This window comes from Oncorhynchus gorbuscha, linkage group LG15 (assembly GCF_021184085.1).
Source record: "Oncorhynchus gorbuscha isolate QuinsamMale2020 ecotype Even-year linkage group LG15, OgorEven_v1.0, whole genome shotgun sequence".
Taxonomy (NCBI): Eukaryota; Metazoa; Chordata; class Actinopteri; order Salmoniformes; family Salmonidae; genus Oncorhynchus; species Oncorhynchus gorbuscha.
In genome coordinates this window covers 64,966,282-64,987,332 of record NC_060187.1, presented here as the reverse complement: position 1 = coordinate 64,987,332, position 21,051 = coordinate 64,966,282, and the positions used below count along the sequence as shown (strand labels likewise).

Here is a 21,051-nt window from a genome sequence, read left to right as displayed (position 1 = left end):
CTCTTTGACCTTGTTAACAAATAGATATTTGTGTGGTAATAACCATACTTTTTCCCAACAGATATTATTGACAAATGTATTCCAGTAAGTTGTGACATAAGGAATGGATACAATATCCATTTGAAATAAAGGATGTACAGATCTGTTGTTCTGAGGGAGCAAGGAGAAACAAATATTTCCTATCGGAGAGTCTACTGTATTAAGAGAAGAAGGTGAGGTCTGGTTACACCTCTAAACATGAGTTTCAGATGGAATAGCATCAAAGACTAAGGCGAACTCTCTAGGTGTAACAGTGATATTATAACGAGATAAAAGAAATCCTCATAATTCAGAAACAATCCTTCTGCAATAAAAAGTTGACTCACAGCAGGATATGATTATTAAACCAGTTCTTAAAAAATCTAGACTTGTTTCTATACAAAATATCCTTATTGTTCGAAATGAAATATCTATGTGGGGAAAAACTGTTTTTATATTAACGACCACACTAAAAATACTTACACTAAAAATACTTGTCTATGAAAAGCAGATAATATGGTAGGAATCTTATCAATGTTGTAGTTACAATGTAACATCAAATTGAGGCCACCAAAACCGGAGAAGATATAATGACGGATGAAATTCCAAATTTAAGTTGGATTCTTTAAGAAATGTTTAGCCCAATTTATCTTCAAAGTAATATTCAAAGTAGGAAAAAATAAAAAATGGAGACCACTATATTCTTATGTGTTCATAACGACAGATTTCCTCATATAATGTGTACGACTTTTCCAACCCTGACCTTCACACTGACCCTTCCCAAATGAACCCTCTTTATCGCGAGATTCAACAACTTTGTGTTATTTACAAATCTGCGCATGCGCATTTGTTAAAATTCGAAAACCTGCTTGGTGAGTGACGCGGTTGAGTAGAGAAACAGCAGCGGACAGGACAAGAAGCAATGGCGACAGCGGCAACTGCAGCGGGTGGAACGGGTTCAGGGGGACCAGCAGCCGGCCCTATGGGCGTCGGTACTGCGGTGGGCCGTAAAAAGGATGGAGGTCCTTCCTCGAAATACTGGGAGAGCGCAGAAACGGTCTCTCAGATCGACTCGGTGCGCCAATGGATCGGAAAACACTACAAAAAGGTTAGCGAGTGCTGGTTTTAACCTCCATTTGATTTCTAACATCAAGGCACGCGTCTCTAGCACAATGGATGTGCTATCTAGATATATCTTTCAAGCTATCGCTCCTATTAGGTACTTGTGGCGAACTAGATATATAGATAGTTTCATGCATCTAAAGACGCCTATCACAACATTACCCAACTAACGTTACATGAACATTGCATGTCAAGAGATAACTAGGCTAACTAGCGTTAGCTGCTAACTGAACAGCCTTAGCGTACTGTCCGTTTTGTTTTGTTACACGGCCAACACATTGGCTGAAGAGTTGTCTGTTTGTGTAAGCTACCCATCTGGGGTAGCAAGGTAGCTAACGTAATTACAGTTGTTTTCATCTGACTATCTGAGCGTAGCTGGCTAGCTAACGTTGCGAAAACTAGCTTCGGTAGGTAAGATAACTAAATTAGCATGTTTTGAAACGGTATCATAGATGTAAACATTGAGGTCATCCGGTAAGGCACGGGACTTGATGTAACTAACGTTAGTTAGCTACGTTAACGGTTGGTAACATTGTGATTGGGCAGATAATAGCAAACGGATCATTGGGCCATTAATGTCTTACATTTATGTCTAGCTAATTAGCTGAAACGTCTTGATGGGAAACTTCGACTACCTCGTGTACTGAACTACTTTGCGTTCGGAGACCACATAACCAAGCAAAGGATGCCTTTGTTGACAGCAGCAAACCGTCAAGACATCTCCGCGCGGTCATGTATTTCCGAAAACAACTTTATTGAAAAGAAGTAGCTAGCTACTATAAACTATTTTCTACTTTATTGCTTTTCTTGAAACCAGGAAGACCCTTTTCAGTGACCAGTGAAGGGAAGGGGCTTCACTGAAAGAAAAGGTGATGTCAAATCACCCTGCATATACCTAAGAAAGGCTGCTGTTTCGGTCTTATAATATGTGCTATCTACTCATGAGATCTTGTGTGTGTGCCTGCATTGGCCATGTGTTTGTCCGACTATGTAGCCTAACACTTCTGTGGTCTCACAATATTCAATCCCTCCTTTGTCACACATGAGTGTGCCGCCATGACTAACACAGTGGCCTTGTGGTGTCTCAGTATGTCCAGGCAGACTCTCCCTCCAATAAGTCCCTGGCAGGGCTGGTGGTGCAGCTGCTTCAGTTCCAGGAGGATGCTTTCGGACGGAGGGTCAACAACCCTGCCCTCACCAAGTTACCTGTGAGTATCTCCTCCACACACATCTTTACACCTGACCAGGTTGGGACAGGGACGGGACCTACACACACAGTGAAATTTAAATGAATCCAATACCTTTTTTGGGCAAGGGAAGAATGTGCTGGGTTGGAGTGCTTCCCGATCACTTCTGCACATTTTGTGTTACAGTAGTTTGCCCTGTCTTTATCTATCTGAGCCAGCTTGTGGGAACGTCCCTCACATTTTCTTCTGTATTGCCTCAACAGACCAAGAGCTTCCTGGACTTCAAGGCGGGGGGTGCTCTGTGTCACATCCTGGGCTCTACCTACAAGTTCAAGAGCGAGCAGGGCTGGTGAGTAGGGTCTTGATTGAATACTTACTTGCATCATTCAGGTATCCCGGGTGGCGCAGTGGTCTAAAAGCACTGCATCGCAGTGCTAGCTGTGCCACCAGAAATTCTGGGTTCGAGTCCAGGCTCGGTTACAGCCGGCAGCGAAAGGGGGGGGCTAAAAAAATATATAATAAAAATGGCATCGTTCCCACCTTGGACCAAGAGCACTTATATGATTTGTAGAATGAATAGTTGAAATGTTCTTTCTCCTATGGAATCACATAGAAGGTAGTGGTTGCTTCAAGAGAGGAAGGGGAAATAAGATGCCCTGTTGAGTTGACACTGTAAGTAACAAAAACATGTTCTATCCCTCCGATCTGTGCAGGCGTAGGTTTGACCTGCAGAACCCTTCCAGGATGGACAGGAATGTAGAGATGTTCTTGAATGTAGAGAAAACCCTGGTTCAGAATAACTGCCTGACTCGGCCAACCGTATTCCTGGTGCATGACATGGAGCAGAAGCAGGCCAATAAGCTGAAGGACATCATCAAGAGACACCAGGTAAGACACGCCCACCCAAATCACACCAACCAATGGTAGGATTGTGTCACCACTTGCCAGACATTCAAATGGCATCGTAAGCCATTCCTAACTCTTTCCTTTAGGGCTCCATCAGTGAGGACAAGTCTAAGGCCACCCATCATATCTACCCCTCTCCAACCCAGCAGGAGGATGGTAAGTGATGTGCTCTACTGAGAAAGGAAATAGAGCACCCCCTTGCAATGTATATATCATCTACTTTGTTGCTTGATCCCATGAGGCTCAGTTGGTAGAGCATGGCGCTTGCAACGGCAGGGTTGTGGGCTCAATTCCCACGGGGGACCAGTGCAGAGAACTCTGATAAGTGCATCTGCTAAATTACTCAAATTAAAAAATATATGTATACACTGCTCAAAAAAATAAAGGGAACACTTAAACAACACAATGTAACTCCAAGTCAATCACACTTCTGTGAAATCAAACTGTCCACTTTGGAAGCAACACTGATTGACAATACATTTCACATGCTGTTGTGCAAATGGAATAGACAACAGATGGAAATTATAGCCAATTACCAAGACCCCCCCCCCCCCAATAAAGGAGTGGTTCTGCAGGTGGTGACCACAGACCACTTCTCAGTTTCTATGCTTCTTGGCTGATGTTTTGGCCACTTTTGAATGCTGGTGGTGCTTTCACTCTAGTTGTAGCATGAGACAACCCACACAAGTGGCCCAGGTAGTGCAGCTCATCCAGGATGGCACATCAATGCGAGCTGTGGCAAGAAGTTGTCTCTGTCAGCGTAGTGTCCAGAGCATGGAGGCGCTACCAGGAGACAGGCCAGTACATCAGGAGACGTGGAGGAGTCCATAGGAGAGCAACAACCCAGCAGCAGGGCCGCTACCTCCGCCTTTGTGCAAGGAGGGGCACTGCCAGAGCCCTGCAAAATGACCTCCAGCAGGCCACAAATGTGCATGTGTCTGCTCAAACGGTCAGAAACAGACTCCATGAGGGTGGTATGAGGGCCTGACGTCCACAGGTGGGGGTTGGGCACCGAGATGAGATCCTCAGACCCCTTGTGAGACCATATGCTGGTGTGGTTGGCCCTGGGTTCCTCCTAATGCAAGACAATGCTAGACCTCATGTGGCTGGAGTATGTCAGCAGTTCCTGCAAGAGGAAGGCATTGATGCTATGGACTGGCCCGCCCGTTCCCCAGACCTGAATCCAATTGAGCACATCTGGGACATCATGTCTCGCTCAATCCACCAACGCCACGTTGCACCACAGACTGTCCAGGAGTTGGCGGATGCTTTAGTCCAGGTCTGGGAGGAGATCCCTCAGGAGACCATCCGCCACCTCATCAGGAGCATGCCCAGGTGTTGTAGGGAGGTCATACAGGCACGTGGAGGCCACAAACACTACTGAGCTTCATTTTGACTTGTTTTAAGGACATTACATCAAAGTTGGATCAGCCTGTAGTGTGGTTTTCCACTTTAATTTTGAGTGTGACTCCAAATCCAGACCTCCATGGATTGATACATTTGATTTCCATTGATCATTTTTTTGTGATTTTGTTGTCAGCACATTCAACTATGTAAAGAAAAGTATTTAATAAGAATATTTCATTCATTTAGATCTAGGATGTGTTATTTTAGTGTTCCTTTTATTTTTTTGAGCATCTATCTATAGGCGGGGTTGTACTGTAGTCTTTGAATCTAATTCCTTATGGTCACGTTACTGAGGCTTACTCTACTCTCATATAACATTTCAAAGAAAGTGACGTGTGTATACAGTAATATACTGTTATTAATACAGCAGTCGCTATGCATTACTTGAGGATGTGTGTGTATATGCTGATAGCAAGCTGTGTGTTTGTCTTGCAGAGGAGTGGCTGCGTCCGGTCATGCGTAAGGACAAGCAGGTGCTGGTACACTGGGGCATGTACCCAGACAGGTGAGAGATTGGCACCGTTCAGCTTTGCTGGTCCACTCTGCCCTCTTACACGTCCACCCACTGTGACCTGTTACTGACCTTTAACCCCTCTTCTCTGTGTGGTCAGTTATGACACCTGGGTGTCCACCAGCGACGTGGAAGGGGATGTGGAGGACCCACCCATCTCTGAGAAGCCCTGGAAGGTGAGGATCGAGCATCCTGTCATGTTTAATGTTTTTTATTTATATATATGCGCCAAATGAACCCCTGCCTCCAGCCTGAATAGTACTAGCAGACAACACCATCCTTGAGTAGTGGATTAGCTTCGACTCCTCTCCCAGGTGCATGCCAAGTGGGTCCTGGACACAGACGCCTTCAACGAGTGGATGAATGAGGAAGACTATGAGGTGGACGAGAACAAGAAGACTGTGAGCTTCCGCCAGAGGATCTTCCCAAAGGAGGAGGAGGTAGGCCAACTCTTGAGGTGTGTGTTATGGATTCTTAGGAAGTGTGTGTCTCGGTGAGTTGCTGCACCACAGGGCTCTGCACGGTGGATTGTTGTCTTGTTCTTGTCTGTCTCGTGTCACCCATCCTTTCAAGCTCTCCTCTCCTCACCACCACATCCTCCCTCTTCTCCTCCTCCCCCGCTCCCCTCTGTGTGAGACTGTTCCATCTTCTCATTCTCTCTCTCATCTGGCCATCCCGCGTGGTTCTGATCAGTCTTCCCGTACACCCGATCGTAAGGAGCGCAAGGCCAACGCCGCCGGGAAGAAGAGGAGGCGCTCGCCATCTCCCCCGACCACCCCAGCCGAGTCTCGCAAGAAGGGTGGCAAGAAGGGGTGAGTCCCCCAATAACTACAGATCTAGGACAAGCTTAACCTTCTCAAATCATAACCTTAGCCATTGGGGAGAAAAACACTAAACTGACCCTGGATCGGTGTCTTGGGCAAACTTCACTGACCTTTTGACCTCTTCTCCTGTCCCCAGGAATCCTGGGTCTCACTGGAAGCGTCGTGGCCACCGTGGCGAGGAGGAGGAGGAGGAAGAGGACCTGACCAAGGACATGGAGGACCCCTCTCCTGTTCCCAGTATGGAGGAGGTCACTTTGCCCAAGAACGGTCAGTTGATTGTCCAACTCATCCCTCTTGTATCCCTCTTGTCTCCCTCTCCCACATCTGCTCTCCTCCCTCTCGATCCTTCACTCTGTCCTCTTTCTCACCCCTACCTCCCCGTGCCCCCCTCCATCCTCCTTCATTGGCTCAGTCACTCTAAATCACATGTTGTAAATCTCCCATTCTTTCTCATGGTCCTGTTTCTTTCTCTCAGTACATCCATCTTATGCTTGTCACCATGTTGACTTGCAGTTTATTCCTCTCTGTAGTAACTGCAGTTTGTTCCTCTCTGAGTTAGAAAATAAATAATTGTTACACATGTACACTCTGTCCTTGCCAAGATGGCATGGAATTGCCTGGGGGGGGGGGACTTTCTTCAGTGGTGTATTGAATGGAGTGCTATTCGAAAAGAGAGCCTTTGGGTACTGTCAGTGTATTTCACCCGTACCATACTCTGGCTATTCTTCAGCCTATTTTTCTTCTTCCCTGTCCTCAGTGAACCCTAAGAAAGATAGCGAGAACACCCCAGTGAAGGGAGGGGCAGTGGCTGACTTGGGTAAGTGTGTGTGTGTGTGTGTGTGTGTGTGTGTGTGCAGAACTATTTCAGTGTTTAAGTATATACCTGTCTCAGTACTAAACTGTCAATCACCGAGATGTATTGAATCAAGCAATGGATAGATTGATGTCATAACGTCCCCTCTCGGTCTTCCAGATGATCTGGAGGATGACTCTGTGGTCTCCGGAGGCAAGGTAACGCCTGTTTTTTTTTTTTCTTCTTAACCTTTAATGATTGCCTCTAAATGCGGTCTCTTTTCTATCTTCATTGTAAACTGTTCCCTATTCATCCACAACCATAGTCGTCATTGATAAATCTAGGATCAGATTATCCTAACCCCCACTTCTTAGCATATCCAGAAGAGAGGTGGAAAAATATCTGGCCTGGTGTCAGTGTTTAGAAGCAATGTCTACCCATTTGTAGATTTGGGCCCGGTTTCCCGAAAGAGATGGAACTTAGGCCTGGTAGTGCTGGTCTCGGATCAGCTTTCTCCATTATAATTATTTCACAATACTGATGACGGATCAGCTCCTATTACCACCTACGGCTGCAAATATTGAGTCCACTTATTATAATGCTTATCCAATGACAATGCACTAAGTCACCAATTTGGCACATCGTTAGGCTACACACCATGAAATATAGACCCATATCAAACATCTCCAATCCAAAGTTAAATCTAGAATTGGCTTCCTATTTCGCAACAAAGCATCCTTCACTCATGCTGCCAAACATACCCTTGTAAAACTGACCATCCTACCAATCCTCGACTTTGGCGATGTCATTTACAAAATAGCCTCCAATACCCTACTCAACAAATTGGATGCAGTCTATCACAGTGCAATCCGTTTTGTCACCAAAGCCCCATATACTACCCACCATTGCGACCTGTACGCTCTCGTTGGCTGGCCCTCGCTTCATACTCGTCGCCAAACCCACTGGCTCCATGTCATCTACAAGACCCTGCTAGGTAAAGTCCCCCCTTATCTCAGCTCGCTGGTCACCATAGCATCTCCCACCTGTAGCACACGCTCCAGCAGGTATATCTCTCTGGTCACCCCCAAAACCAATTCTTTCTTTGGCCGTCTCTCCTTCCAGTTCTCTGCTGCCAGTGACTGGAACGAACTGCAAAAATCTCTGAAACTGGAAACACTTATCTCCCTCACTAGCTTTAAGCACCAACTGTCAGAGCATCTTACAGATTACTGCACCTGTACATAGCCCACCTATAATTTAGCCCAAACAACTACCTCTTTCCCAACTGTATTTAATTTATTTATTTATTTTGCTCCTTTGCATCCCATTATTTTTATGTCTACTTTGCACATTCTTCCATTGCAAAACTACCATTCCAGTGTTTTACTTGCTATATTGTATTTACTTTGCCACCATGGCCTTTTTTGCCTTTACCTCCCTTCTCACCTCATTTGCTCACATTGTATATAGACTTGTTTATACTGTATTATTGACTATGTTTGTTTTACTCCATGTGTAACTCTGTGTCGTTGTATCTGTCGAACTGCTTTGCTTTATCTTGGCCAGGTCGCAATTGTAAATGAGAACTTGTTCTCAACTTGCCTACCTGGTTAAATAAAGGTAAAATAAAATAAAAAATATTGAGGCAAATTAGACAGTAGCCTACGAGTAGCAAAATATAACTCAGCTGGGTTTTTATGTCGCTTGTTTGTGTCCATCGCAGAGATATTGGCAACGTCTTTGTAGTCAACTGTGTTCTGAAGTTATCGGCGGTCGCATAGACTGATAAACCATGTGGGTCTATGTTTAGCGGAGGTCTAGAAGTGACGCGGGAGGGCAAATAAAGCCAAAATTCTGATCTCCTTGCTTGCCTATGTTGACCTGATCTCATCTGTGTGACTCTGTCTCCCCCTGTAGGAGGAGGAGGAGCAGGGCAAGGCCGAGGTCAACCGCCTCATCGACTCCAGCGAGGACAACGTGACCGAGCAGACCCACCACATCATCATCCCCAGCTACGCCGCCTGGTTCGACTACAACTGGTGAGGATGGCCCACTTTTCTCAGTGTGTGGGTAGTGTATTGTGTGTGTCTTGGGTGGGGGTGTTGGGCTGTATTTTATGTTTGTCTGCGTTTATCCCCCCCATCCCTTTCAGTATCCATGAGATTGAGAGGCGTGCACTGCCAGAGTTCTTCAACGGCAAGAACAAGTCCAAGTCCCCAGAGATGTGAGTTCGCACACTGCCCCACACACAACTCACTCAACCCATTACAGAACCGCAGACGCACGCTTTCACTAATAATTTTTCATTGTGTACACACACACACACACACACACACACACACACATTTTTGTCTAACACATTATGTCCTTATTTGTTCTGACGATTAAGTGGTTTGTTTGTAAAATGTGTTTGTCCCTGTCAGATACCTGGCCTACCGTAACTTCATGATCGACACGTACCGGCTCAACCCCCAGGAGTACCTGACCTCCACCTCCTGCCGCAGGAACCTAACCGGAGACGTGTGTGCCGTCATGAGGTGAAGGGTCAACATGAAATGGATTCCTTAGGGCAGAAGCTAGGTCATTGTTTGTCAGGGCACACCGTATGCAAAACGCTTTGTAATATGCGTTTCTTTAAAAATATGACTAGTTTAGGTTGTTCCTTATTGCTCCAGTCAGATTCTTTCTGTTTGGTGCCTAATGAATAAGACCCAGGTTTAGTTGGACTGTTTTGTCTTGCTCTAGATCACTGATCAAGAGTGATGATTGTGGAGTATATTCTTTGCATGTATCTAACTACTAGGGTGCATGCGTTCCTGGAGCAGTGGGGGCTGGTGAACTACCAGGTGGATGCTGAGAGCCGGCCCCTCCCCATGGGCCCCCCGCCCACCCCCCACTTCAATGTGCTGGCTGACACCCCCTCTGGCCTGACGCCGATGCACCACCGTCCCCCACAGGTTAGAAAACTACATGGAGCTTTGGCCACATTGCTTTCACCTATCCAGTCCTTTCAGGACATTGGATACTGAGGTAGTAGGGGCTAGGGGAAGGGTCTTTAAACCCAAGCCTGTTAGTGCTGATAGCGAATTCTATCCAAATACACATACAGGTGTTGTGTGTCTGTAGCCATTGATTTTTGATTATTTAATGGGTCACAAATGTTGAGCGATTTGTGTGAGAGTGTTCACTGCATCCTCTGACCAGTGTAATTCCTTTCAACCTCCTCCCCTGTCTCTCCTCCATCCTTCTAGATCCCCTCTGGCCAGCAGATGATCAACTTCCCAGAGAAGGGCAAAGACAAGCCCTCTGACATGCAGAACTTTGGCCTGCGTAACGACCTCTACTCCAAGAAGAACCCCAAGAGTAAAGGAACCAGCGGCGGCCGGGAGTGGACCGAGCAGGAGACTCTGCTCCTACTGGAGGTACGTCAGTCACAACAGACATAATCTAAAACCTACCAGCCTATCAGAGCCCTTCTCATTCCTCTATCTCCTCCCTACCAGGCTCTGGAGATGTACAAGGACGACTGGAACAAGGTGTCGGAGCACGTGGGCTCGCGCACCCAGGACGAGTGTATCCTGCACTTCCTGCGTCTGCCCATCGAGGACCCCTACCTGGAGACCTCTGAGTCGTCCCTGGGCCCCCTGGCCTACCAGCCGGTACCCTTCAGCCAGTCAGGCAACCCTGTCATGAGCACCGTGGCCTTCCTGGCCTCCGTGGTGGATCCCCGTGTGGCCTCTGCCGCTGCCAAGGCAGCCCTGGGTACGTGTTGCGGGGACTGGGTACGTGTTGCGGGGACTGGGTACGTGTTGCGGGGACTGGGTACGTGTTGCGGGGACTGGGTACGTGTTGCGGGGACTGGGTACGTGTTGCGGGGACTGGGTACGTGTTGCGGGGACTGGGTACGTGTTGCGGGGACTGGGTACGTGTTGCGGGGACTGGGTACGTGTTGCGGGGACTGGGTACGTGTTGCGGGGACTGGGTACGTGTTGCGGGGACTGGGTACGTAGGTCATTGGCAAGGGTGTTTTATCACAATGTGTTTATTAACAAAATAAAATGTGTTTTCATTTGTTTGTATTATCACGCTGTATGTAGTGTGTCGTAATGGTATGTGTGTGTGTGTGTGTGTGTGTGTGTGTGTGTGTGTGTAATATCGCTGTGTGTTTGAACATATCTGTGTGTGTGTGGAGGGACTCTCACAAGGTGTGAGCCTGTAGCTAACCGCAGTGTCTCCCTCTCTCTCCAGAGGAGTTTAGCCGTGTGCGTGAGGAGGTGCCAGCAGAGCTGGTGGAGGCCCATGTGAAGAAGGTGCAGGAGGCGGCCCGCAGCACGGGCAAGGTAGACCCCGCCTATGGCCTGGAGAGCAGCGGCATCGCAGGAACCGCCCCCGAGGAGCCCGAGAAGACCGGTAACACACACACTCGGAACAGAACACATGCATTCAGATATACATACACAGACACGGTCGCACATTAGCGAAGGTAGATTAAAAAAATACTCTCGAGCGTACTCAAAAACTATCACAGTTGGTTGTACCTGCACCAAAACTCCAGTATTTTTCCTTCATAGCTCATTCGCCATCTTTTTAAATAGGGAGCCATTTTGATATTCACACTTTTATTTCCGTGACTGGTCAAAGCTTGTTTTCTCATGGCTCTCTGGTCCCTCTGCAGAAGACATATGGTGAGCGATATGTTTGGAACATCTCAATAAAGTCACAGTATCAAATAGCAATATATATAGAATTGTGTAAACACACAGGCCTTCATATAAACATACAGAAACATTCTCTCATCACATACATCGAACATACTCATGCATGCAATACTCACTCACTCACACAAAATACTCACCCAGATACACACACCCACATCTACATGGAGTACTGAGTGTTACCAGTGGAGGGCGGCAAATAGCCAAGACACACACAGACCACAGCTAACAGGTTAGGGCGAGGCTGCTAGTAGCCAGCTGTCCGCAGGCCTTACTCCTACCTCCTGCATGTGTGTGTGTGTGCGCTCGCGTGGGTAAACCCAGATGTGTATTCTCACCAGAACATTTTGAGGTGCCAGCTGAAATCTAGATGGCCAATGGGGTGGGGGCAACGTAGAGGTTTCTTCAGAGTGTGTTATATGTCTGTGCCCGGCTGTCGTGGTGTCCAGTGGATTAGAATGGCAGATGGGGCGTGGGGGAAGGGGTTGAAACTGGGTCAACACACTATGCCATGTGCCACGGCCTCAATGCCTGGTACACACACAGCAATCGCTCAATCGGCAATTACACATGAATAAATACATGTTACACATACATGCATCAACAACCAATAAATGGCCTAAATGCATTCAATACCCTCCCCAAAGCAGTCTACCATCTCTCATACAGGTCAATACTCGCATAGTAAAAAATGTGCCCAAATGCACATCCGTGCAAGCTTTTTCAAACACACACATTCATGCACTCTCACTCCACATCAACTCGCTCGCTTTCTCCCACGTTTGCAGACACACACACACTGTCATTCCTAACCACAATAATGTCTGAGTCATGGCGAGTGTCTACTTATGATGCATAATCTGTTTGATCATTTTCTCTGAGAAATGTCTTGTTCTTTGTCTATCCCTCTACTCTAAGCCCCTCCTTCTCTCTCTGTCACTGTAGAGCCAGCAGAGACCGAGAAGGTGGACACAGACTCCGACTCCCAGCAGCCTGACAAGGTGAGAAAGCCCGGGGCCGAGAGGTCTTTAGCATAGTTTATTAATTCGACCATAAAAAAAATACAGGTCACATAAAACTTGAAAAAGCCATATAAACTCAGTAACAACAAAAAACGTCCTCTCACTGTCAACTGCTTTCATTTTCAGCAAACTTAACATGTGTAAATATTTGTATGAACAGAAGATTCAACAACTGAGATATAAACTGAACAATTTCCACAGACATGTGACTAACAGAAATGGAATAATGTGTCCCTGAACAAAGGGGGGGTCAAAATCAAAAGTAACAGTCAGTATCTGGTGTGGCCACCAGCTGCATTAAGTACTGCAGTGCATCTCATCCTCATGGACTGCACCAGATTTGCCAGTTCTTGCTGTGAGATGTTACCCCATTCTTCCACCAAGGCACCTGCAAGTTCCCGGACATTTCTGGGGGGAATGGCCCTAGCCCTCACCCTCCGATCGAACAGGTCCCAGGCGTGCTCAATGGGATTGACATCTGGGCTCTTCGCTGACCACAGCAGAACACTGACATTCCTGTCTTGCAGGAAATAACCCACAGAATGAGCAGTATGGCTAGTGGCACTGTTAGGATGAGCCTGCAATAAGGGTACCACATGAGGGAGGAGGATGTCTTCCCTGTAACACACAGCATTGAGATTGCCTGCAATGACAACATGCTCAGTCCAATGATGTTGTGACGCATCGCCCAAGACCATGACGGACCCTCCACCTCCAAATCGATCCCGCTCCAGAGTACAGGGCTCGGTGTAATGCTCATTCCTTCGACGATAAACTCTAATCCGACCATCACCCCTAGTGAGACAAAACCGCAACTCATCATTGAAGAGCACTTTTTGCCAGTCCTGGTCCAGCGACGGTAGGTTTGTGCCCATAGGCGACGTTGTTGCCGGTGATGTCTGGCGGGGACCTAACTTACAACAGGCCTACACGCCCTCAGTCCAGCCTCTCTCGGCCTATTGCGGACAGTCTGAGCACTGATGGAGGGATTGTGTGTTCCTGGTGTAACTCAGGCAGTCCTGTTTTCATAACTGTGACCTTAATTGCCTACTGTCTGTAAGCTGTTAGTGTCTTAACAACCGTTTCACAAGTGATTGTTCAGTAATTGTTTATGGTTCATTGAACAAGCATGGGAAACAGTGTTTAAACCCTTTACAATGAAGATCTGTGAAGTTAATCGGATTTCTCCAAATTATCTTTGAAAGACATGGTCCTGAAAAGGGTATGTTTCTTTTTTTTTGCCGATTTTATGTACATGAGTAAAATCATGGAGGATAACACACAGTCTGGGACTTATTTCCATTGTGGTCTTCTTGAAACCAGATGGCAAGGCAAAATCGAACACGTTTGAACACAGTATGACAGCGAGATAATAAAACAAAGAAGAACAACATCCATGTCGTTGCAGTTACATCGTAGGATACATTCATATGTCCACCGAAGACGGCAAACACTTAACTTTAGTTTTTTAAAGCTGGCAGTCGTACAGTCTGCCCCTCCATTTACTACTCCTTCCTTCCATCCTTCGCTTACTTTATTCTTCTCTCTCCATCCATCCTATCTGTCTGTGTTTAGGAAGGCCAAGGGGCAAATGTAACGCCACAGATAACATTAGCAGGAGTCAGCCATGCATCAGTGACCACTGTAGAGGCTGAAATGTTCATTAACCTTCATTAGCCATCGCCTATCCACACCGGTTCTAGTCCTGATGGCTTTACTGCAGGCTTATTGAAATGAAGGGCATTAGCTTTGACCCTCGTTCGGTTTTGCATATTTTTCTCCTTGGGTAATTGAGAGCTGTCTGGCAATAGTCTTCAGTTTGGTATTTCTCAGCTCTATATCATCCTACATTTTGTTTTCTCAGTTCTGTGTGACCTGTATGTACGGTGCATTCGAAAGTATTCAGGCCTCTTGACTTCTTCCCTCATTTTGTTAAGTTACAGCCTTATTCTAAAATTGAAAAAAAAAAATCTTATCAGTTGACACACAATACCTCATAATGACAAAGCAAAAACAAGTTTTTTAAATATTTTTTTCCCAAAAGTTTTTTTTTTAAAGTTATTTTTATTTTCACATTTACGTAAGTCTTCAGTCCCTTTACTCAATACTTTGTTGAAGCACCTTTGGCAGCGATCACAGCCTCTGGTCTTCTTGGGTATTATGCTACAAGCTTGGCACACCTGTATTTGAGGAGTCTCTCCCATTCTTCTCTGCAGATCCTCTCAAGCTCTGTCAGGTTGGATGGGGGGTGTCGCTGCACTGCTATTTTCAGGTCTCTCCAGAGATGTTCAATCGGGTTCAAGTCGGGGCTCTGGCTGGGCCACTCAAGGACATTCACAAACTTGCCCCGAAGCCACTCCTGTGTTGTCTTGGCTATGTGTTTATGGTCGTTGTCCTTTGGGAAGGTGATTCTTCACCACACTCTGAGGTCCTGAGCACTCTGGAGCAGGTTTTCATCAGGGATCTCTCTGTACTTTGTGCTGTTCATCTTTGCCTCGATCTTGACTAGTCTCCCAGTCCCTGCCGCTGAAAAACATCCACACAGCATTATTCTGGCACCACCATGCTTCACCGTAGGGATGGTTCCAGGTTTTCTCCAGATGTGATGCTTGGCATTCAAGCCAAAGAGTTCAATCTTGGTTTCATCAAACCACAGAATCTTGTTTCTCATGAGTCCTTTAGGTGACTTTTGTCAAATTCCAAGCTGGCTGTTATGTGCCTTTTTACTGAGGAGTGGTTTTGTCTGGCCACTCTACCATAAAGGCATGATTGGTGGAGTGCTGCAGAGATGGTTGTCCTTCTGGAACGCTACAGCTCTGTCAGAGACCATCTGGTTCTTGTTCACCTCCCTGACCAAGGGCCTTCTCCCCCGGTTTCTCAGTTTGGCTGCACGGCCAGCTCTAGGAAGAGTCTTGGTGGTTCCAAACTTCTTCAATTTAAGAATGATGGTGGCCACTGTGTTCTCGGACCTTTGATGCTGCAGAAATGTTTTGGTACCCTTCCCCAGATCTGTGCCTCGACACAGTCCTGTCTCGGAGCTCTACGGACAATTCCTTTGACCTCATGGCTTGGTTTTTGCTCTGACATGCACTGTCAACTGTGGGACCTTATATAGACAGGTGTGTGCCTTTCCAAATCATGTCCAATCAATTGAATAAACCACAGGTGGACTCAAATCAAGTTGTAGAAACATCTCAAGGATGATCAATGGAAACACGATGCACCTGGGCTCAATTTCAAGTCTCATAACAAAAGGTCTGAATACCTATGTAAATAAGGTATTTCTGTTTTTTTTATTTTATATCTTGGGTAACATTTCGAAAACCTGTTCGCTTTGTCATTATGGTGTATTGTGTGTAGATTGCGAAGGAATTGTATTTTTCATCCATTTTTTAATATGGCTGTAGCGTACTACAATGTGGAAAAAGTCATGGGGTCTGAATACTTTCCGAAGGCACTGTAAATGTAATCAGCTGTGTAACACTTTAGTCTTACCTGTCTCTGCGGTCTCAGGCTGAGTCTAAGGATGAGGCGGAGAAGCCCAGTGAGTCTGCTGAGAAGCTGGCCGAGGGACAGAAGGTGAAGAGCGAGACGGCCGAACCGTCTGAACGGGAGGAGGGAGCGAGTGAGGGAGGAGAGAGCAAGGCTACAGCAGGTAGAGTAGATCTAAGCAGAATATATGTTTTGTATTTGGGTTGTAGAAGTCCTGCATCGACTTGAATGATAGTGTTTATTCAATGTTTTCGCAACGTTTTCAGACAAAGACAAGGAGGCGGCCATGGAGACCTCAGAGGAGGACAAAGAGAAGGCGGAGCAGGAAGCGATGGAAGAGGAGGAAGAGGAGAGGAAGAAGCTAGAGCCGGACGGAGGGGAGGGGAACATTGCCACTGCAGCCGCCGCTGCCCTCGCGTCAGCTGCCACCAAGGCCAAGGTTTGCTTCTTCCAGAGGGCCAAGGGGATAGATAACACTTTGTATATCGAAACCCGAAAGCAAGCATAGCGCTGTTTTTCGGAATGCTCTGTTTTTGGCGTTCGAAACCAGAAGTAGCAAACTGAGGCAGATATCGAAAGCGTGAGCCGGCTTTTCGAAATGCATGAAATAGATCCGAAGCCTTAACAGATGCTTCGGCAGCTCCATTCACTCATGCTATGCTTGTGCTGCCGGTGTAGCATCTCATTGATCGGTGTCAGTTTTGCCCACGGCTCAAAAGCTCTTGCGCTACGCTTATACTACCTGGCCAGTCTAGTTTGGCCGTAAGGCGACGCTTTATATTTCCGTTACATCTCTTTCCTCTGTATTGCTCGCTTTCCCTGTAGCACCTGGCGGCAGTGGAGGAGAGGAAGATCAAGTCTCTGGTGGCTCTGCTGGTGGAGACTCAGATGAAGAAGCTGGAGATCAAGCTCAGACACTTTGAGGAGCTGGAGACCATCATGGACCGAGAGAAAGAGGCTGTAAGTAGTGGTCCCGCGGTGGATTGTGGGAATTGTAGTTCAATGGGAGACTGCATGCGGGTTGAAGGTCCTTGTAGTTTCAGATCCCTTTGGGGTGTTGAAAGGATTGGATATGCATCTGGATTCTAGCGGTATCTATATCAGTTGTCACCCATCCAGGCATTTCAGAGATGTGTGTAAGGGAGAGCCAATGGCAGATGGATAACTTGGCTGAACAAATAGAAGGTTTTGGGAGTGGGCCAAAATATACAACATAAGCAGAGGAAGTGAAGTGTCAATATACAACATTTGCATTAATAATGGGTGGTAATTGCGGAGTACACAGAGGATAGTAGAGTAAAGAGCATGTAAGCATATGAAGGGAAAGCACTTGGGGAGGGGTCAGGCATCGTTGATGTGCCCATTTGGATACACATGGTTTAAGAGCAATACAATAAGCTAGTCAACTAACTGCTGGGTGATAGTGGGCCTCTAGTCCAGTGGAAAGTCAGGCTGTGTGTGTGTGTGTGTGTGTGTGTGTGTGTGTGTGTCAGGAGTGTAAAACTCTAAAGCGTGGAGCTGCTGTGGACTGCAGCCTACATGAGCAGCCTGATAAATAGTGCATGAAAAGGCCAGCCAGTCGTTACATAACCCTCTGGAACAGCACCCAGGCTGTCTCCCTCCTACCGCTACCACAGGCTGTAAACACTGGGTTATACACACACACTCACACACTCATACACACACTGTGTCTCCGTCTTACACACACACATATATATATACAAACACTAAATCAGGGCACTCCTCACTGTCTTTAGTACTTCATACTCTCCCTCCTCTACAAATGTACTTACACAGGGAATAGACTTCCTCACCTCCTTCCATCTCTTTTTCCACATCTCTCCATCCCTGTGTCTCTGTAGGGTTTTGGTAATGGAATTCCCCCCATTGATTCCGTGTCAGAGAGAGTGTTAGTGGTTTATTGCATGCAAATCAATCCCTTTATCGACATTTCCAGCCATTGCTCCCTCTCTCCTTCCTGCTTCCAGAGTGGTCCTGTTTCACTGCCCCCTCTCTCCCTCCCCACAGTCTCATTCCATTGCTTTTCCTCTCTTCCCTTCTGTCATAATGTCCACTATTGTGATCAGCTTGTCTTTATGGCTTATACTCTTTCAAAAAATGATTTCCTTTCTCGTCTTATTCCTCTCCTTCATTCTTTGATTTATCAATCCATGAAATGAAGCTGTTTCTGTATCACCACCCTGCTCCATATACCGCTGTTGACTTGGTTTATCATCCTCTCTCTGTCCAATGAAATTAGCTTTATTGACATGATTCAATTATCTTTTCAAAGTGAGACTATGAGTAATGATCATCCTTCTACTTTTGGACAGTGGGCTTTTGAGAAGTGAAGGGGAATGATAATCTTGATTAATAGTATGATAACAGGATGACACCCCCCCCTCCAGTTGGAGTTGCAGAGGCAGCAGCTGCTGACGGAGCGCCAGGCCTTCCACATGGAGCAGCTGAAGTATGCTGAGATGAAGGCTCGCCAGCAGATGGAGCAGCAGCAGGCCAACACAGTGGCCCAGGGCCCCGCACCCCACCATGGTCCCCCAGGGCCAGGCATGCACCACGGACCCTCCCACCACGGACCCCCTCCCGCCATGCACTCCGGACACGGCCCTCCCGGACCCGGGTTCCACCCCATGGGTCCCCACCACCCGCAACAGACCGGTAAGGACACACACACTGGAGCACACAATTTCTCAGCAAAGAAGCACACAAAGACCCCAAAAGTCCTGGAACTATATCAAAGGCAAGGGAATAACACCAAATATCAGCTCAGAAACATTAGTCTGTTTTTAAAAACATGTTCCAGCACACTGATTCTGTGATAGGCCAAGAGTCTCACCAAGCCTCTCCTTCTGTTTAGGACCAATGGGAGGGCCCAGTCAACCCATGCCAGGACGCATGATGCCTGGCGGCCCCCCCACTGGCAGCATGCCTCCCATGATGGGTCCCCGCCACCCTGGAGCCCCCAACGGCATGTGTGAGTACACTATCCGTATCCGCTTTCCAGATCCTACTCAGCCAGAAAAGTGTGTGTGTTGGTGTGTCCCATTCTCAAACCAGTGTGTTCTCTGTCCTCAGACCCTGGCCCCTCGCCTGTACAGGCTGATGGTATGCCCCCAGCATCTGTGGGACCTCAAGCGGCAGCCCCAGCACGAGTTGCTGACAGCTAAGATCCCTGCCCCCAAACAAACACACACCAACACACACTCACCCCTTATAAAACCTCAGCTCATTGATGGCCTTGCTACTGGCTGAGTGTTCTCTCAGCTCCAAAAACTCATCCTGGCTTACACACACACACACACACACACACCTCCCTCGCAGGGCACAGCGTCAAGGGGTCTGTGGCTCTGGCCCTCCTAGTAAGAACACTGTTTTCTCCTCAGTCAGTCTGGTGTGGGGCAGATCAGATGGGCTCCTCCCAGTCATTTTTAAGAATATATTGTGTGTTCTCTATTTTAAAAGAATATGAAGTTGATATTCCTGGAGGAAATCGGAAAACTCCCACTTTTCCCTCTCACCTTTTTAGAATGACACAGTAGTCTCTTCCTATCCTTCCGCGCAACACCAACTCCCCCTCTTCCTCCCCCTCCCTCACGTCTTCCCCGAACACAACACCAGGGGGAGCTAGTTGGGTTTGAGGGCTAGTTGATCGTTTAGGGACGTGTTGTGTACTGTAATGAATGGGATCATGAAGGTTCCTTCGACACACACAGAGGGGCCAGTAACCCTCCATTTTCTCACACACACACACACACACTCACACACTGAGAATCTACCTCTCCACTTTGCTCTTCTGAAGCTAAAAACACTGTAGTCCAAAGTGTGTGTTCATGTGTTTGTGTGTACGTTGTTGGTGTGTCAGAAGAGCAGAATGTGCGTACAGCTGAGACAGGTGTTTGACTGTCTGCTCGGTTGCTCTGCCCCCCGCCCCTCCTATCAACGGGTCAAACCACCGATCGATGGGGGTGTCCAGAGGGCCCATAACTCATAGCCCCCACCAGCCAGGCATAGCACTGTACTACTCACACACTTAGCTGAACCCTGCTCTAGTACACTGGAGGCTTCTCACACACAGGCCTAATATCCCACTGACCTTCATCCATCCTTTTAGTGAGATAGGTATGGTGATATAGTTGAAGTTTAAAACCATGAGCTCCTCAGTGGTGGAGTGGGCGTCTAGCTGTTCTGGTGCTGATAATGTAGCTGCTAGCGCTACCTCTCTTCATCCATCTTCGTTGATTTCAACACCCCTCTACACCTTTCTGCTACCTCTGACTCCTTTCTCTTTGTCTGTCTGCTACCTCTAGAACTGCTCTTGCTCTCTGCTAGCTACCTCTCTGCTCTGCGCACCCCTCTGCTACCTCTAGTACCCCTCTCTCATTCGCTGCCCACGTGACTGCTGCGTTACTATTACCCCCCCCTCAGGTAGAATATTACATACACACAGCGTCTCTCACACACTTCCTCATTCAAGGTCTTTCCAGTCTGTTATATCACAAAGGATGAGAACCCCCTTACATCTTGTATCTTTTTTTGTTTGTTTTATGGTCATGTATTTTTAAGAATAAACTTTGTGTAGATTTCAGTTATCTTTGTTCTTGGAAGTTTGTAGCAATTTTTTATTGTTTCTTCAGGTCTGTTGGTATTTGGACCTGGACAATGTCTAATAAATTGTTTTTGTATTAAGTGATGTCTGTTTTCAGTAGTTCATTTTATTCTGAACAAAATGTTGGATTTGGTGCTTACACTTGATTGAATTTATAGATTTGTAATATTTCAGGGAGGCACTACAATATCTAGACTAGAGCATGAAGAAATGGTCATATTGTCCTGGGAAGTAGGAAGTTCAGAATATTCTCTTTCCTATCTTTCTCTATACATATTTTGGGGTAATCATTTTATGCTAGCAAAAAATAACTAAAGCCATATTTCATATTGAACACTGTCGGACACAAAACCACACCTCAAAGCAAAACAATCAGCTTTTGACTGGTGAGGGGTCTAGGGCAAAGTGCTACAGGGGAGAGATGGTCTTT

The 21,051-nt window shown here is 46.8% G+C and overlaps 1 protein-coding gene across 3 annotated transcripts; it reads left to right on the top strand.

Annotated features, from left to right (window-relative positions):
• The first annotated feature begins 889 nt into the window (after positions 1 to 889).
• Positions 890 to 20,705, top strand: LOC123997771 (SWI/SNF complex subunit SMARCC1-like). 3 transcript variants are annotated; one of them, XM_046302318.1, is made up of 26 exons: positions 890 to 1,126; positions 2,229 to 2,348; positions 2,591 to 2,676; positions 3,041 to 3,215; positions 3,320 to 3,389; positions 5,076 to 5,145; positions 5,252 to 5,327; positions 5,466 to 5,591; positions 5,869 to 5,963; positions 6,112 to 6,242; positions 6,733 to 6,792; positions 6,949 to 6,986; positions 8,686 to 8,807; positions 8,921 to 8,992; positions 9,192 to 9,305; positions 9,572 to 9,725; positions 10,020 to 10,190; positions 10,272 to 10,530; positions 11,017 to 11,178; positions 12,402 to 12,484; positions 16,019 to 16,160; positions 16,264 to 16,436; positions 16,823 to 16,957; positions 18,406 to 18,673; positions 18,873 to 18,989; positions 19,091 to 20,705. In XM_046302318.1, exons 1-26 carry the CDS (start codon positions 941 to 943, stop codon positions 19,180 to 19,182), a joined length of 3,297 nt encoding a protein of 1,098 aa, XP_046158274.1. In that variant the 5' UTR covers positions 890 to 940; the 3' UTR covers positions 19,183 to 20,705. The 3 variants fall into 3 exon arrangements, with proteins under 3 accessions (XP_046158274.1, XP_046158275.1, XP_046158273.1); XM_046302319.1 differs by having other exon boundaries at positions 891 to 1,126; positions 5,845 to 5,963; positions 12,429 to 12,484; XM_046302317.1 differs by having other exon boundaries at positions 891 to 1,126; positions 5,845 to 5,963.
• Positions 20,706 to 21,051: the final 346 nt, after the last annotated feature.

Coding starts and splice junctions, on each gene's coding strand:
- LOC123997771 (XM_046302317.1), top strand. CDS start 941: ATGGCGACAGCGGCAACTGCAGCGGGTGGAACGGGTTCAGGGGGACCA. Junction 2,677..3,040: donor TTCAAGAGCGAGCAGGGCTG/GTGAGTAGGGTC, acceptor CGATCTGTGCAG/GCGTAGGTTTGACCTGCAGA. Junction 18,990..19,090: donor TGGAGCCCCCAACGGCATGT/GTGAGTACACTA, acceptor CTCTGTCCTCAG/ACCCTGGCCCCTCGCCTGTA.